The sequence below is a fragment of the Dromaius novaehollandiae genome, chromosome 2 (genome assembly GCF_036370855.1).
Source record: "Dromaius novaehollandiae isolate bDroNov1 chromosome 2, bDroNov1.hap1, whole genome shotgun sequence".
NCBI classification, from domain to species: domain Eukaryota; kingdom Metazoa; phylum Chordata; class Aves; order Casuariiformes; family Dromaiidae; genus Dromaius; species Dromaius novaehollandiae.
The window spans coordinates 61270505-61287251 of NC_088099.1; the positions used below are offsets into that span (position 1 = coordinate 61270505).

The 16747-nt window shown below is 37.5% G+C and overlaps 2 protein-coding genes across 12 annotated transcripts in view; one reads left to right on the top strand and one right to left on the bottom strand.

Moving 5' to 3' along the window:
* The window catches only part of CUL1 (cullin 1), a 53282-nt gene extending 42297 nt beyond the window's left edge, over positions 1 to 10985 (top strand). For both annotated transcript variants that reach the window (XM_064506647.1, XM_064506648.1), the window contains 11 exons: positions 716 to 764; positions 1269 to 1400; positions 1953 to 2070; positions 3068 to 3144; positions 3920 to 4051; positions 5434 to 5526; positions 6854 to 6901; positions 6984 to 7066; positions 8467 to 8572; positions 9367 to 9480; positions 10431 to 10985. In XM_064506647.1, the coding sequence (XP_064362717.1) occupies positions 716 to 764; positions 1269 to 1400; positions 1953 to 2070; positions 3068 to 3144; positions 3920 to 4051; positions 5434 to 5526; positions 6854 to 6901; positions 6984 to 7066; positions 8467 to 8572; positions 9367 to 9480; positions 10431 to 10511 (1033 nt within the window). In that variant the 3' untranslated portion in view covers positions 10512 to 10985. The remainder of the gene's footprint in view (positions 1 to 715; positions 765 to 1268; positions 1401 to 1952; positions 2071 to 3067; positions 3145 to 3919; positions 4052 to 5433; positions 5527 to 6853; positions 6902 to 6983; positions 7067 to 8466; positions 8573 to 9366; positions 9481 to 10430) is intronic.
* Positions 10986 to 13545: 2560 nt separating this feature from the next.
* EZH2 (enhancer of zeste 2 polycomb repressive complex 2 subunit) overlaps positions 13546 to 16747 on the bottom strand; it is a 53274-nt gene continuing 50072 nt past the window's right edge. For all 10 annotated transcript variants that reach the window (XM_026123576.2, XM_064506646.1, XM_064506644.1 and 7 more), the window contains 5 exons: positions 16493 to 16588; positions 15813 to 15894; positions 14852 to 14932; positions 14645 to 14729; positions 13546 to 13873 (listed from right to left, as the gene is read on the bottom strand). In XM_026123576.2, coding sequence (XP_025979361.1) covers positions 13813 to 13873; positions 14645 to 14729; positions 14852 to 14932; positions 15813 to 15894; positions 16493 to 16588 — 405 coding nt within the window. In that variant the 3' untranslated portion in view covers positions 13546 to 13812. The remainder of the gene's footprint in view (positions 13874 to 14644; positions 14730 to 14851; positions 14933 to 15812; positions 15895 to 16492; positions 16589 to 16747) is intronic.

Sequence of the window (16747 nt, forward strand, 5' to 3'; positions counted from 1 at the left end):
ATAAATTGAGTTGGTATCAGTCCAGCTCGTACTGGATTGGTGTCAGTTTTGTCACTGGCAACTTTGCTAGCTGTTTTTCAGGGACAGAAAAAAGACAAAACCAAACCCAGGAAAGCTTCCACACCCTTTTCCCCTCCATTTTGTGTCATTCCCCCCCACCCCCCAAAAAAAGATTTTTCTTTTGCTTTATAAATACTAGCTTTCTGCAGAGTAGCTTTGGGGTTTGCCTGATGGACTAGCATGATATGGAGGAAAACAATGTGCTGCCACTTTAGCTCTCACCCAGTCGAGAATGAGCTCTGTGAGCTGTTGCTTTTTTGCTGTCTGTAGCACCTAAGACAAGAAATGAAAATAGCATTTAGTGGCAGGAAGCTAGAAGATAGAGATGCACACTTAAACACACAAATTGTAAGTATCATCCCAGGCTCTTAGGAAGTCCCGAGCGCTTTGTGGTACAGGACTTTGACCTGTCGTTTAAAAATCTCATACTTTAAAGTTGCTTAACATACGTGCATTATGTGGAGTAATGAAGAGAAAACAAAACTCTTCACTTCATTACATTGTTTCCTCTCAAGAGAGTCTTTGGCCCAAAAACTATTCCATCTGTCATTTTAACCATGTTCCTTTGTTTATGAAATAAACTTCCACAAACCCCCACGTGTTATTTTAATTCAGTAGTTTTGGAATCGTAAAAAATGCTCCTCTTTCATTGCAGCTCAAAGAACCCAGAAGAAGCAGAATTAGAAGATACACTCAATCAAGTGGTAAGACATAAATACAGTTCCCTTCTGTACAAGCTTTGACAAGTTAGAACTATTCGATTGTCACGTAAGGTAGATGAAATCAAACCTTTTATTTTGTATGTTTATTTTCATTACTTAATATTTTAGCTTTTCAGTAATATTCTTAATCTCCGCAATGGCTGTTCGTTGTATTAAAAAAAAATTGCTGACTTAAGGTTAAGGGCTTTTATGTTTCAAATGGCTGAACAGAATTTGCTCAATTGAATTTTTATGTTGAGAGAGAGAGGGTGGTGTGTGTGTGTGTGTGTATGTATGTGTGTATATATATATATATATATATATATATATATATATGTATATAAAAAACTGTATATGTGGAATATACAGGTAACATGTTTACAGTTGTATACACATTTTAAAAAAAAACCTTAAAAATTTGTGTTAATGAAATAGCTACTATTGTGGCTCTCCTTCAATACAGATGCTTAAATATTTTCTTCTTCTAAAAATTCTTGTTCTTTCCAGATGGTTGTCTTCAAGTATATTGAGGATAAAGATGTGTTTCAGAAATTCTATGCTAAAATGCTGGCGAAGAGACTTGTACATCAGAACAGCGCTAGTGATGATGCTGAGGCAAGCATGATCTCTAAACTTAAAGTAAGTATTCCTTGATTGTCGCGTGACCTACCATATTGCAGATCTTGGCGTTATCTTGGAAAGCATTGATGTATGTACTCTCAAAATATTATGATTTTATTCAGATTTTGTTACATATGATAGAAAAGTATAGGACCTCTGCGCTTTTGGCAGACTTGCATGTCTGATGGAATAAATTTAATTTTAATGCAAATAAATTATGTAAACATTATCCAAATGAATGACTGTTGAAATGTTGCCAGTCATGTTGCTTAATTCCATTAACCCTTGTTGGTACAGGCGTCAAGCAAAATAAGGTCTAAGGTCTTCTAGTAGTCTGTTCATTGTGTATGGGTATGGTGGTTTTATTTTTGTTTGTTTTTTCTTTTTCCAAAATTGCCTTCTGTTTTTGGTGGCAATTAAATAGCACTTGTCCAGTTGGGTTAGTACTTTTGAGTAAGGGAGATACTGAACTTTGTATATCTTCTTTTAAGGAAATGGATTTCTATACTTTTCATTCTTCAATGTCAAAATGTATGGTCTTGCTGACATATCTGTGCTTTTAAAATGCAGCAAGCTTGTGGTTTTGAGTACACTTCCAAGCTGCAGCGGATGTTTCAAGATATTGGTGTAAGCAAGGACTTGAATGAGCAATTTAAAAAGCACCTGACCAATTCAGAACCATTAGATTGTAAGTAATACATTTATAACTAGCTGTTGTTCCAGAATCTGAGTTACTGTTAAGTAGTTTAGCTTCCCCTATTTCTACAGAGAAAAGCTAAGTATATGATGGAAGTATTTGATTTACATATCATGCCCCCAAAAGGTTAGCATTATTAATATATTTTGACCAAGATAGGTAGGGTTTTTAAATTCATGTTTTAGGTCTGTGCTGTGTCTTCTAATAGCACTTTATATCTTCTGTTATGGGTAGCCTCCTCCTGATTTTGCAGCTCATCTTTAGGTAGGTAATTAAGTTAAGTTGAATCCTGTCTCTTTTTTTATGATTGGAAAGATGCTTTTGTTAAAAATGGCTTTACTTTTGAGCACAGTTTGGCTTAGGTAATCAGACTTGAATAGAAATGTTAAGAAAAAGGGTGCTGTCTTTTAGATCAGTAGGTAACCCTATCACTTTCTTAGGAAGAAATCTTTTTTCACTGAAACTTGTTGAAACAAATCCTTTCAGAAATATATTTTGAATGATGTTTGAATGATTTTTATCAAGCTTAGATTTTATTTACTAACGTGCCCCAAATGCCATACAAACATGAACATGAAATTGTTATTGTTGCCAGTGTGTACTGTAGACTGGAGAGTTTTCAGCTGTACATAAAAATAAGTAAATAAATCTACAGCTACACTTTGTTTGCATGTTAAAAGAGAAAAACCACTCACGGGGGTAGAAACAGGGTAGTGATCTCTGCAAATGAGAGAAAATTCAGTTACTGTCACGGTAATTCTAATGCTATCCAAGAGCACCTTGGTCTTACATGGATTCCTTTGTTTTACTCTTACACTTTGAATAAAATATTATTTATATTGTTTTATGATTTCCACCATGTTAGTTTGAGTGGGACAGAGCCTGTTCTGGTTTGTGTTAGAACTGTGAAACTGCATGTTTGGAAAGAGGCTGGACCCAAAGAGGAGAGTGTGGTTAAGTCTGTTAATCTGTGTGCCCCCTCTTCCAGTGGACTTCAGCATCCAGGTCCTGAGCTCTGGATCGTGGCCGTTTCAGCAGTCCTGCACGTTTGCTCTGCCTTCTGAGGTGAGGCAATGCCCTTTTTTAAAAGCTTAACATGGAATTATTCTACAAGAAATTTCCTTGTTTCTCCTCCTGTTTTGTTGTGTGTCGAAGAGGACTGGAATTTTTTTGGTTTTGCTGTGGTTGTTTTTGTCTAGAAGCTTTGTATGTCTAGTTTGGCTTTTTGGCTGGAGGATATTTGGAAGGAGATAAGTCATTCAGGTAGTAGGAGGAAATTGTCTGAAAAGTAAACTGGTGTCTCTGGTGGAAAGACCGTGATTGAATCTTTCTTCAAAACATTGAACAGTACCTGAAGTAAACCTTTGTTATTCTTCTGCATATGCCTTTATTTAAGGAACTTTTTTTCTGGCAGTCAACTTCAGTCCAGTAAACTCTTCAGATAGTAAACATTAGTTTTCTGCTGAGTGTTTATCCAGAATAGACAAGACATGAATACTTAACATGAGAAATAAGTAAATGTTGTTAAATGGAGCATTAAGGTGGTTAAAAGAAAGTGTCTTTGTAGCCTTGTTCAATCTATCTTAAAGGAAGACTGGAACCTTTGCCCTTGGTTAGGTTTTTATTGTTGATAGTTCTTTAAAGGGAGACTCATCACAAGGGGAAATTTTCATCTAATCTGAAGAATTTGAATAGTTTGGGTTTCCATTTGTCTCTCCTAGAAAACATGGCAGTGGAGAGTTACCTGACTTGATTCTCCTGTGATAGGTTCGGGAGCATATTCTAGAACAGAAGTGTGAAGGAAACTAATCTTTTTTTTGCTGCTGTTGTTTTCATACAGTTAGAACGGAGTTATCAGAGATTTACAGCGTTTTATGCCAGTCGTCACAGTGGAAGAAAATTAACATGGTTGTATCAGCTGTCCAAAGGGGAACTGGTTACCAACTGTTTCAAAAATAGATACACGTTACAGGTAAGAATAACATCATACTAACAGGAACGCTGATTATTGCACTGTCTAGAAGACTGATTGCTAGCTGATTGCTTGGAAGAAGTGTTCAGTCTTTGCTCCGCTGCTTTTACCTTGTCTGGATGAGCTCTTTAGTCTCTTTACTCCTAAATTGGAGATAATAGCTTTTCCCTACCTTAAAGGAGCATTATGTAGGTAAATGTGTTAAAAATAATGAAGTGTTTAGATGCTGAAGTAGTGAAGTTCATGTGAATACCTGCGCCAACACACAAACTAATTTTAATAGATAATAGAGTGCATTGGACTGTGTTTTCTTGTTATGTCAAAGTATTCATTAATGGTATGTAATGATGTATCACATTAAGTATTTTAAATCATTGAATTTCTTAATTAACACGCCTGTGGGTACATATGTACGTATACACGCACATACATGTTTATTTAGTGTTTAAAATGTTCATACGTGTTGATCAGCTTTACTCCCAAGAGTAATCCTACTGACTTTAATAAAACAAAGCACAGATGCAAGATCTGGTCAATACAAATCTCTTATGTATTGCTGAAGTGAACCAATGTTGTTAGACTTCCCCAGATAGTTGTTGGGGTTAAGATTCATAGAACCTTTATTATATGCTTGATTTATTCATTTTAATGCTACTTAAGATCTAAATTTAAAAGAAAATTGACTTACACAAGTGCATTACTTGTGGTTTAAACAGTTGTTGAACTGGGTTGTACGAGGTAACTGCAACCTCTTTGTATATGATCTCATAGTTCTCATACTTTCCTGTCTGCATTCTCTCACAATGTAGACAGAGAAGGGGAGTTCACAACAGTGAGAAGAAATAAGATAATCTCAGACTTTGAACTTGTATAATCAACATATGTTAACCCACTGGTGATAGACTTGAATAAGCCACTGATGGCTGCCTTGTTTATAAATCTCATTTAATTACTCTGCTAGAATTGGGAGGGTTGTGAAGATGAATTCAGTAGTCTGTCTAGGTTTTTGATGAGTATTTAAAAGGGTAAGAGTCAGGGAGTGATGGAGAAAAATAATTAAGAATAGTATTAGCAAGTAAGAAAGATAAGGCTTTGACACCACAATAGGAGATGTGAAGAAGTGTCTGCAGCTAGCTAAATGTTCATGATCTTAGGATTTATGTTTAGATAATGCTGGAACATAGAGTTCTGGTTGTATAAGAAATACCAGACTTTTCTGTATCATTAGCACTAGTTGGATATTTTTCATTATCCAACTATGCAGCCTGTGTGTACACACTGGTGAATTTCAAGCTGTTCAAATTCTGAATGTATGTTTGTTCACTCATTTCCTATTTGTCTTTCCCCCCCCCTCCTTTACTTCTCTTTTTGGGATCTGGAAGGCATCAACATTCCAGATGGCGATTTTACTGCAGTACAACACAGAAGATGCCTATACCGTGCAGCAGCTGACAGACAGTACTCAAATAAAAATGGTAGTGACTTTGCACATTTAACAGCGCTCTTGCAGAGTGTCTCAGGCTTCAGAGCTCTTCCTGCTATCATATGAAATTGGGATTAGATATGCTTGAAGCCAGAGCTGGTTTCTGTTCTGAAGGAGCAGTTGTTTTCTTTTCTTGGTCAACTTACTTTCCTGGTTTACTTTCTTGTAATCATAACTTCAGACTCGTTAGTGTGTACATACTGCCATTGATCAGTGGAATAAATTGTGCAGCTTCCTGCTGAGCTCTCATAATCAATTTTCAGTTTTTCACCATGTATGTTTTAGTACTTTAAAAAACGCACTTCTAGGAAAAACAGTATTTTCTCCACATTAATGTGTTATGTTTCCTCTTCTTTGTATCTCGAGGCTCATAGTAGAACCTTCAGATTCATTGTCTCGCTATGTGTTGTAGAAAAGGTTCCCTTCTTTTCTTTCCAAGTAGACTTTATGGCCCACAGTTTATTAGACATCTATGTCTTCTAGTAATAGGTTTGAACCAAGTCTGCTGGATGGTACTTCTGGAAAGTTGGCAATCCCTAGTCAGTGAAGATTTTTACTTTCAGAAATGTACATCTAGTAAATTACTGCTGCGGATAGTTTACAGAAAATTCAGAGGTCTTATCTATGCCACTGTGGTAAAATAGCAGCTTTGCAAGCCTATGTGGGATATTTACAGTAGTGTAGCCATCTCTCTTGGTAACTGCCCAGTGGCAGTAATCCCTGGTGTAGGCCAGACATGAAAAATGTGCAAAGCGGAAAGCAGAGGGTGCTCATTTTCTGAGATTGAAGCCTGGCATGGTACTTATATTTGCATGATTTGGAGCAAAAGGCTTTCTTACACTTAGGAGCTATTTTGCAAGCAGATTTATAAAACAGTAATCGGAAAGATCTGTTCTTTGAGATCAGTCTTTCTGAAGAATTTGACAGCATTTGATCAACTGCAACAGGAATGTGTCCTGTGTGAATGATGTATTTACTGTTTCCCAGCCCCATCTTACAGCCCAGAGAGGCTGCGGAGTCTCCATCCTGGAGAGGGAGGTCCCTTGACCTTGGCTTGACCAGGGGGGCTGGACCAGCAGACCTCCAGAGCTCCCTGCCAACCCCAGCTATCCTGTGATTCTGTGTTCTGCGGTCTTGGGTTCTTAGTCTAAATCTGTGTATCCTTTTTACTGTAATTTTCTGTAGATGTTTAAGAACATGATTCGAAATTGTGAAAAATGAAATGTGGATTAAATGCAGTATCTTGCATTGTAAGCATTTTAAGTTTGAGAGTAAGGTGCTGTGTCTGCACTGATAATATTTTTTCTGTAACTTTGCAGGATATCTTGGCACAAGTTCTACAGATACTGTTGAAATCAAAATTACTTGTAAGTGCTTTTGCTTTTTTATGATCTGCTTATCATTCAGCAAAATGTCTTAATGCTTATTTATTTAATTTATTTCCTGCAGGTTTTGGAAGATGAAAATGCAAATGTTGACGAGGTGGAGTTGAAACCCGATACCTTAATAAAACTCTATCTTGGTTATAAAAAGTAAGGAAAAACTTCAGCAGCATACATTACTTATGTATAATTGGCAGCATTGTGCCTCTCTGCTTTCAAAATTTGCGTATACTCTAATATATGTGAGGTGAAAGCATCAGGGTTCAAGTGCAAATTCAAATGTGGATCTAATATACCTGCTTTAGAGGAGGCAGTTGGCTAGTAGGGGGATGGGGAAGATTTCAGCTATTTGTCATAAAGTCTCTCGAGGCCTGAATATGTTTTTGCATCTCCATTTTGTTCCTTGATTCATGTCTGCATAAATATTATATTACTGTGCCCATTTTTGCCAAAGCACATGATTTACATGTGCTCAGCAAAATACATTATATTTTATAAGGTTACTGTAACGTACAGCGATCAGCAAAGGCTGAAGTTTTAAGTGGTCATCCACTACAGATAACCTGATAAAGATGAGCGGGTGCATTTTAGACCTTCAGAGGGTGAAGTGCCTTGGAAACTGAAATAATCAGCACAATTTTCCATAGTTTTTATTACCAACTTAGCCAGTGCTATTTTCAACATTCATCTGTTTTTAAGCTGTGCGCACTACTGTGGTAGCGTTTTTTTATCATGCTTATTAAAGTGTAGAGATAAATGCAGTGATGAATTCAGTATTTTTTGAGATCGTATCTCAAAGTGCAACTTTTTTTTTCCCCTGGACCTCACTCTCTATCTGCTAATCTCTTCCTTCCTTGACCAGTAATTATAGATCTATTTGTGATCTTTTAAGAATTTGCAGCTGGTTACGTAGCGTAATAAGGGAAACGCCTCAGTGTTGCTGCACTGTCCTAGAACGCTGGTTCCCAAATCACTATTTATGAGACTGCTAAATAAATAATGGCTCACCTCTCACTGGCCGGGCTCCGAGTGCGGCGGATAGGCTGGGTGCTGCCACGTGCTCACAGTGCTCTGCTGGGATGGTTTCTTCCCTGCCTGTAACCCAGCATCTTGTCTTGAGAGCAGTGGCCTGTCGTCATGTACTGCCCCACCACGGTGGGGGCCCTGGCAAACGTTTGAGCTCTGCTGGCTTTTAACTTGAATAAGATTGTTAAATCTGCCAACATGCCAAAGTCCGATTTTGTTTAAAAGTAATCTTTAGGCTTAAGTCCTTTTGACTTCTATTTAAATACCTGCTGAAAGTAAGGGTATGGCACTCTTGAAAATGGTAATTTAGGCTCCTATATCCTAACTGAGGCAGTTTGAGGTTTGGGTTTTTTCTTTTCCTTCTCTTCAGGAGCATCTTAATTTTTTTTTTTAAGGGTATTTTTTTGGTAGCTTTTAAAGTATAAGAACTAAAAAGATTGCTGTTTCAGTGGGGGTTTTCATGTAATTTTTTTTTTTTTTTGAAAGCAGACTAATTATTTGCCTTTTTTTTTTTTTTTTTGCAGCAAAAAGTTAAGGGTAAACATCAATGTGCCAATGAAGACTGAACAGAAGCAGGAGCAGGAAACTACACACAAAAATATAGAGGAAGATAGGAAACTACTGATTCAGGTGATTTGGATTGCAGGATATCTGCACACCGTGCACCTACAATTGTAACTTTGAAATTGTTTAATGAAGACTGGGTTTTCTTATTTTTAATTAAAAGACAATGTGCTGTTCCAGTGCATAATCAAATTTGAGCTAACAATGTATTTACAATACTCTTAAAGGCTGGTAGAGTCTGTAAGAGAAAATGTAAAAAGGCATGAAAGGATACTGTTGTTCTTCGCATTGTTTTAACAACATGCCGATGAGTGTTTGCCTTGCAGAGATGCATACCCTCACCAGATACTGATCTTGGAAGAAAACCAGTAATATCTAGATACATGACTAGATGCATAGATAATATCTAGATAGATGGATATGTTAAAAATATCTTGAAGATGATGTTTTATCATTTCATTAGGAATCCACTTGAGACACAAATGGGGCAGAGAAAGGAAGTAAAATTTGTTACTAAGAAAATGAAATGTTAAGGTTAAATACATGAATAAGACTTTCTGTTATATAAGCATTTTTATGTTGGTGTTATTGTACCGTTGTTATTACTGACCTTAAGCAGGGTGGTTCTAAATTCATGTCTCAAACACTTGCAATGAGCGTATGCGGCATACAGAATACTGAGCTCCTATGGTCTGCCTGAATAGTTGTCATTTGCAGGCATGCAAATCCATCTGCTGCTCAGGCCTGTTGTGATGATGCTTCTGCGTTAGCAGACGTGATCTGCTGGGGAAGTAAAGTGACTTGATCCAGAAGGACAAACTGTATGCTCCTAAGCACATCTTTCTGACTTTGCTGTTTAGGCTGCTATTGTGAGAATCATGAAAATGAGGAAAGTTCTAAAACACCAGCAACTGCTTGGGGAAGTGCTAACACAGCTCTCCTCCCGGTTCAAACCACGAGTTCCAGTAATTAAGGTATGTGAAAACAGCAGTCCGAATCTGTGTCAGAGTGGGGCGGGGTTGGGGAGAGGGAAGAGGAGAGTGTTAAATATGTGTTTCCAAATTAAAAAGGACAACTAAGGATATGAGATGAGTTGGGACAAATTTTCATAGCCCTAAACAAGTAGGGAATACTTCAACAAAAAATACTGTATTTCTCCCACCATTTCTCAAACGCTAATGTGCATGTTTGCTTTTGTTTGCAATGGTAAAATAGTAGCTCAGGTGCCTCTTTCAGCAGCAGCAATGCCAGCTTAAAGCAGCCCCTGCCCCATGCTTACTTGTTTCTATGCTTGTGCTGTTCTCCCAGTTGTGCCAGTACCACTGCTTACAGGCTGGCTTACTACAACAGATCAGGGAACTGTTGTAGGATAACTACAGATAAGACTGTAGGATAACTGTAGATAAAATAAGGATGGGGGAAAAAAAGATAATATTTAATTCTGGTTCCTTCTTCAGATTTGTTTAGAGCCCCTCAAATAGTTGTGTGACTGAGGGGATAGCATGGAGCAACAAGCAGTGGAGAGTAGTTGGCACTGATGCTCTGTATTTCACGACTTAACTGCGTACTAGTTACTGCAGTCCCTGTATTTTGTAACATTACAATAAGCACTCTGCATCTTGGTTTAATTGTTTGCCACCTTACTGGAAGCTGCTCAGCATACTGATGGTCAGTTGATCTCCCAGTCACTATGCTGGATTGGTATCAAGTAACTGTAATTCAATTTAGTGGATTAGTGAAGTCCTCTGCCTGGTTGCGCTCAGTAACAGGAAAGCGAATTGCTGTGGTTTGTGCCCTTTACCTACTCCTGTCTTCTACTTAGTGTGAAATTCAACAGCCAATACTGTTAAAACCTTGTAGCCACCACAGAAATGGTGTTTCTGCTGCAGTGTCCCACCACTTACCTTTTTGTTTCCTCCTACAGAAGTGCATCGACATTCTGATTGAGAAGGAGTACTTGGAACGTGTTGATGGTGAGAAGGACACCTACAGTTACTTGGCTTAACATTTTTATTAGCAATTATCTGACTGTGTGACACTCGGCAAATAGGTATGTGATGGAAAGAATGAAAGCAACTGAACTTCATAGCAGCCACCCTGCTGCCATTTGGACCTCCCTTTTTAATAACTGAGACCAGGACTCCCATCAGCCAGTCTCAGATTTACATCAGAACTGCTCAGGATTGATACATTTCAAGTATGTAAATACGGACACCAATGCCATTTAACCTAATTTAAGAACAGAAAGGAATCAAACCCTTCTCCTTTAAGGGTTGCATGCTACTGCATTTAAATCAATACATTGGCTATATGATAAACAGCTGTCATCACAGGCAGCACTTAAATGTTGGCAGCACTTTGAGAGCGAGTCTGAATGGACCCATGTGTAATCTGCTATGAAAAACCATTTGTATAGTGTGTTTCATTTTTTAATGTGTGATAAATAAAAAAAAAAATTAAAAGATTTCTGTACAAGTTGCATTTGGTTTTATTGTTTTAAGTTTCACTACTTACCTTTCTAAATGTAAATAAAAGGTATAATGGTTATGAAAGCTATAAAAATTTGTTTTGCTTTTCCTCGTTTCCACTGTTTTCCAGTGATTTAAAGCACATTTTGTTGTTTTAAGAAATCAGTTTTCATCTCTAATCAAATGTGCATGTTGTTTCTTTTTAAGAGGAAATGTTTGTGTTTTGGAAAGAGAAGAAAGTTGTGCTGATCTCAACAAATATGCAGAATAGAAAATACTTAAAATATGTATGGCAATACCTGATCACTTGAAATCAGAAGCTTTTTTTTTTTGATACTAAACAGATATAAAATGCATTGCACTTAAATGCTGCCCCAAGTTAATAAGAAGCTTAGGCTGTTCCCTTGTCTGAATAGAAGAGAAAGTTGACTATGTTCCTGAAGAATAATTCCCAGTTTCCATTGAATGCAACCTTCCCTCGGAATAAAACATTTTTGAGTGTTACTACATGCAAATTGATCAGGCTTCATTCTGTTCTTCTCAGTGTTGTGTGTTTATTATACACAGGTGAAGTGAGTATTAGCTTCCGGATGTTAACTGTCTGCAAAAGGCTACCATCCTTACAGGTCTCAGTTTTGCTAAGTATCCTCTTCTGTTCTTGATGTTGAAAAGACCATAGAAATGGTAACTTGTTCATTGTGTGTTGTGGCAAGAAGAAAAGGGGCCCAGGATTTGTGTTGATACTGTATTTTTGTGAGGAAAATTAACTTTTAATGGCTACAGTTCTACTTGTTTTGTGGGACCTACAAAAATGGATGATTATAAAGAAAGGAAAACTTAGAAGCAGTTCTAGTAGTGCTCCATCATTCAAGCTGGGACTTCACTAAGTGCTTTCCAAAAATTGAAGCAAAGAACGTAGCTTGGGCTGACTTTCTTTTTTGAATTATGATCCCATCATGTGGAAAGCCAGAAATAACTTGCCAGGTTAGAGCTGTCTCTGAAAGCCTAGTTGGGCAGCCTAACACACATCACTGGTAAAGCACCATTGCTCTGTATAGTTTTTCTATGCTTTGTCTTACAGCTATCTTTATTTATTTTTAAAAGGCATGCTTTACCCAAGCAGTGGGAAGATTAGTTTTGACTTCTGGTATAGGAGACTAACTGTCTGGTTGAACTGTGCATGTTGCCACCCTATTAATTGGGGCAGGGAGAGGAGGGAGGGCCCTCAAGAGCACAAATAAGATGAGAACATGAATTCCTAGTTCTTCAGGACACCAAGCAGTAAGTACATCATAGAAAGGCAAGAAGGTATTCTAGCAGATTGCTGCCATACCTGCGAGGGCTGCCTGACTGCCTGCTCTTAGGAGTGAGTAATACCCGAGTGCACTGCTTTGATGCTTTGCTCAAAAAGTTTAACTAGTTAAAAGCCTTCACAGTGAGGAAGAGTGGGGTAGGAGGTATACATGTAATGCTCTACAATCATTAGAGACAATTTCTTGCAGTTGGTTTTTGCAATATTATTTCTCCCCCCAGAGAGGAAAACAACAAGTAACTGTTTTGCTGTAGTGTTTGTCAGAAGTAAGCCTTTGCTGAGCTTCTGTACAAGACCCAAACTGCCCATTAACTGCACTCAATGATTTTGGAATAAAACATATTACAAAATTTTGCAATAAGAAAGAGTAGTCAATACCCATGAGCAAGACCTTAATTTGTTTATCTGTAAGCAACAAGGAGGTGCAACATAAATGGTCTTAGGGTGGTTGATACAAAGGGGAAAAGGAAAGATATGTGCAACTACTGTTGCATTCTTTTGGTTTGCACCTTCAGAAAAGCCACAGTTGTAGATGGCAGTTTAGAGTACCACCTTATTCCCTTACAAAAGCAAAACAAGTGTGTTCTCTTCAGTAAACTTCCACATTGATTGAACTGAGCAGAGAGATTTAAACCAACTGCTTGGGCACCTGGGTTGTCACTAACTTAATGTGAATACAGAAGCAAGCCTTGCACAGCTAGATTAAAGATGCATCTTAAAACTTGTCTTGAAAGACTTGTTTGCCATAAAAAGCATCACAGCTACTGCCCCTCTTTTTCTAGAGACTACTGGCAGGAGCAGCTCTGATGACAATTTCTTATAGACCTGTTCCCCCCTGCCCCAATGTATCCACTGCTACTGGACCCTGTTTAGGACTAAGGATAATTGGCAGCAAGTAGAAAGAAAAAAAAAAAAACCCACACATTAAGGGCAGTCGCTGTTGTAACAACAGGTTACCGTAGGAGCAAAGAAGCTTTGAAACAGCAAAACATTTTAGAGAACCTGAATTCAGTCCCAGGGCTTCCTGAAAAACTGAGGATCGCTATTTTACTTTAGTGTTATATTTTCAAGTTCCCATAGATATCTGACAGCTTTCCCTTGCACTGTTCATTTCTTTACATTCATCTCAACTATGACCTGAAATAACAGAAAAAGAACTAGCTAAGTAGGGTGCTGCCTTTGTTCAGAAGTTGAAAGTAACTCTTCAACCTGTTTCCTCAACTGGCTAATATAGAATTTCAGCCCAGTTCCAGTAAAAATGAAGAAGTTCAAGTATCCTTTATTTTCAAGGTTGAAAAATGTACCACACCACATTATTGCAAAAGTTCATAGGTACAAAACACTTTGCAGCTGGTGAGAAGGCAATAAAAAGTTGTTTTTTAAATTTGTTACTATAAATTACTGTTACAGTACTTTGCAAATTCAGAATTTCAAATTGCATCATTTTATTTTTCTAAAATTGCCCACAGTACTAGAAATTCCTGAAGATAAGGCAGCTGTTTGTTTAAAAGAAGAGGTAGCTGGTGTCAAGGGATTTCCATTTCTCTTTCAATGCCCACATATTTAAGGGCATCAGCTTGGCTATATCTGGGGGAAAAGAAACAAAAAACACAGTAACACTGAATGGTTCAGCTTCATTGTTCTGACGTAACAGCACAACCTGGAATACTCTTGTACCTAGCTTTCCCGCAGTTTCTGCAACAGCTAGGGGCTCTAGCCCTTATGTAACCATGCAGATATAGAATAATGGCAAACACTTAAGAAATTGCTTTTTTGAAGAGGCTGAACAAACATGAGGGTAAGTAAATTCCACTTACTTTCCTCTTTGATTTCACAGTGGTCAATCTTGTTTGTTTTAGCTAGTGGAAGCTAAAACCAGTTCTCAAGGTGGCCTTAAACTGTACTTTGTCATTAGAGAGCCTTAAGTTTTTCTTGAATTGAGACAATTTTAAAAGAAAGTATGAACAGAACAATCTTAGCAAGTACTTATTCAATAGAGCAAGAGTATTTCTAACCCTTTCTGAAGGATGGAAGAGACAAACCATGATGCTACTTATGGGACTCAACCAAAATAGAGTCCTTTACCCATTAATAGTGGGAACCAGGGGAAGGCTGTCACCATAAATAAGAACATTTCTCAATACAAACTGACTTTAGCAAAGTGGCTGGCAAAGAGCCTTGTAAACTTGAAACAGCAGTCTTATGATAGCTGGCTTTAAGAGGCAAGGGCATTGCCCCTCAGCTGCTGAGACCTGAAGTCTGGACAGGAGGCAAACACAGGAATTAATTTTGAGCTGGCCCAAAATACTTGTAATCCAGTGTGGGACAGGGAAGAAGTACAAAATACCAGCTACCAACCTGTAGTCAAAGAACAGCTCTTCACCAGTCTGAATGGCTCTCTTAGCAAATATACCTATTCTGTGATCACCATTAACCATCATAACTGTTAAGAAGAAACACAAACATACGTTAACACAAATAGGTAGATGTGTATTCTAAATTAGTATCCTACAACATTTCATATATTGTTAGACTAAAACAAGTTAAATTATGTTTGAAACTTACCTTTTGCATAGCAATTTGGATTTACTGAATGGTTTGCAAATCTAATTTTGTTGCCCTTGCGTGTTGCATCAACCACAAAATCTAGGAAGAAAACAAAGGATGGTCACCTACCACCAGATTTTTGTCTCTCATCTTTTTAAATTTTATTTATTTGTTTTTATATGCAGTGTGCTTGGATTTTAGCAGCTGGAAAGATAACTGCTCAACTTCCCACATGGAAGAGTTGGCACATCATCATACAATAGCTTTATTGTTCTGCAAAACCCAAAAGCTTCCACTTGCCCCATGCTATGCATTCCTCATTCATCTCCTGCCACAGTGACCTAAATTAGTTTCTGATTTGAGGCTTCTTTACCTTTATCTCATAAGTACAAGCATGAAATATATGAAGTCAACATCTACAGAAAGCAGTTTTTTAAAAAAAACAAAAAAACCCCTATTTTTTAAAAGTAGTACTTCATGCGTGACAGCACAGTATTTTTCTCTCTTTCTTCAAATTGCAGCAGCCACACACACCTGTTTCCCAAGACTTTTTTTCTTCCCTCACCAAATTATCTCCATATTTTACTGCTAATTTAAAGTCATAGTAAAATGACTACAAACAGTAACTAGTAAGACTTTTTTCTTCAGGCTATCTTACTGATGCTTGTATGTAATTTTACTCCATGAAATTCCACTTCCACTCAAGTCATCTTGTGTAGTTGGCTTGTGTAACAGGCTCCATTGCTACTGTCTAGTTGATTTGCATTTCAGGAAGGTACATTGCAGAGGTGGTGGTGATGGGGAAATAAACCCACCCACAGAGTTAGCTATCGATGTTAGGAGTCCTTAAGTTACCGAGAAAAGATGTGCACAAAAAAAGATTTCTCAGTGTTACCTGCTACCTGCAAAGAACAGAGATGAAGGAAATTGTGTACATATTTTATTTTTGTTGCAAGCATTGTGACTAGTACATACATACCATTATTCAAGTTAAACAGAAAGCTGCACATGTACTTGTCATATACTTTTCCTCTTCTGTCTGCCTCATCCTGAGAAATAATCTGAAAGAAACAGTACTACTAAGTGACCATCTCTTTTCTTTTGTAACCATAGTGGCTTCAGGTCACAAAATGAGCCATTCTGAAAGAAAAGCCTTATTTTTTCCATTCTCTGGCATTAAAAATATTCTCAAAATACATTTTTCATCAAGTATTTTGGGCCTATCAAACAGCCATGGTTTGCTCTTAGCATAAATTCGTTGTTCTTTCAGAGCAGTGGGAAAGCAAAAATTACAAGCATCTCAAAATCAAGACCACGTAACTGATTCAAGGTTGTCTTATTAGTGTGAAATACCATTTAGAGAAAAAGACCTACTCAATTTTAGCAGTACATTAAATGATTTTGCAATGTTCCAGGCATGCCTGAACTACAATTAAATCTTGAGCTTCAACCAACACTCCAGCCTCTCATTCTCACAAGAACCTGTGTCAATTTTTTTTGTGACATTTAAATCATCTAGCTCCTGAGTCTGGAGCCTTTGACAGCACTTGCTGAACACACGCATCTGAAGAATGATACCAAGTTACAGACAGTCTCTTGATATCTAGCCAACACACAGCTTTACTAGTTAAGATTATACATAGTATTGTCCTTCCTTACCTCACCACAGTATTCAGAAATGAATTCATTCTTCTGTACAGGATCTTTGATGAAAATTCCCCAGCCTGCCACATCTGAAGGTGCCAATAGCAAGTGCTATGGAAGAACAACAAAAAAAAAAAAAAACCAAAAAAAAAAACAAAAAAACCCCAGGAAAAGCTCTAGTCATGCCTGGCTTAGATTTTTTTTTTTTTTTTTTTTTTTGAATGTACCACTTCAGTGAAACATATGCTGGGGCTTTAAGACAGACAGGAC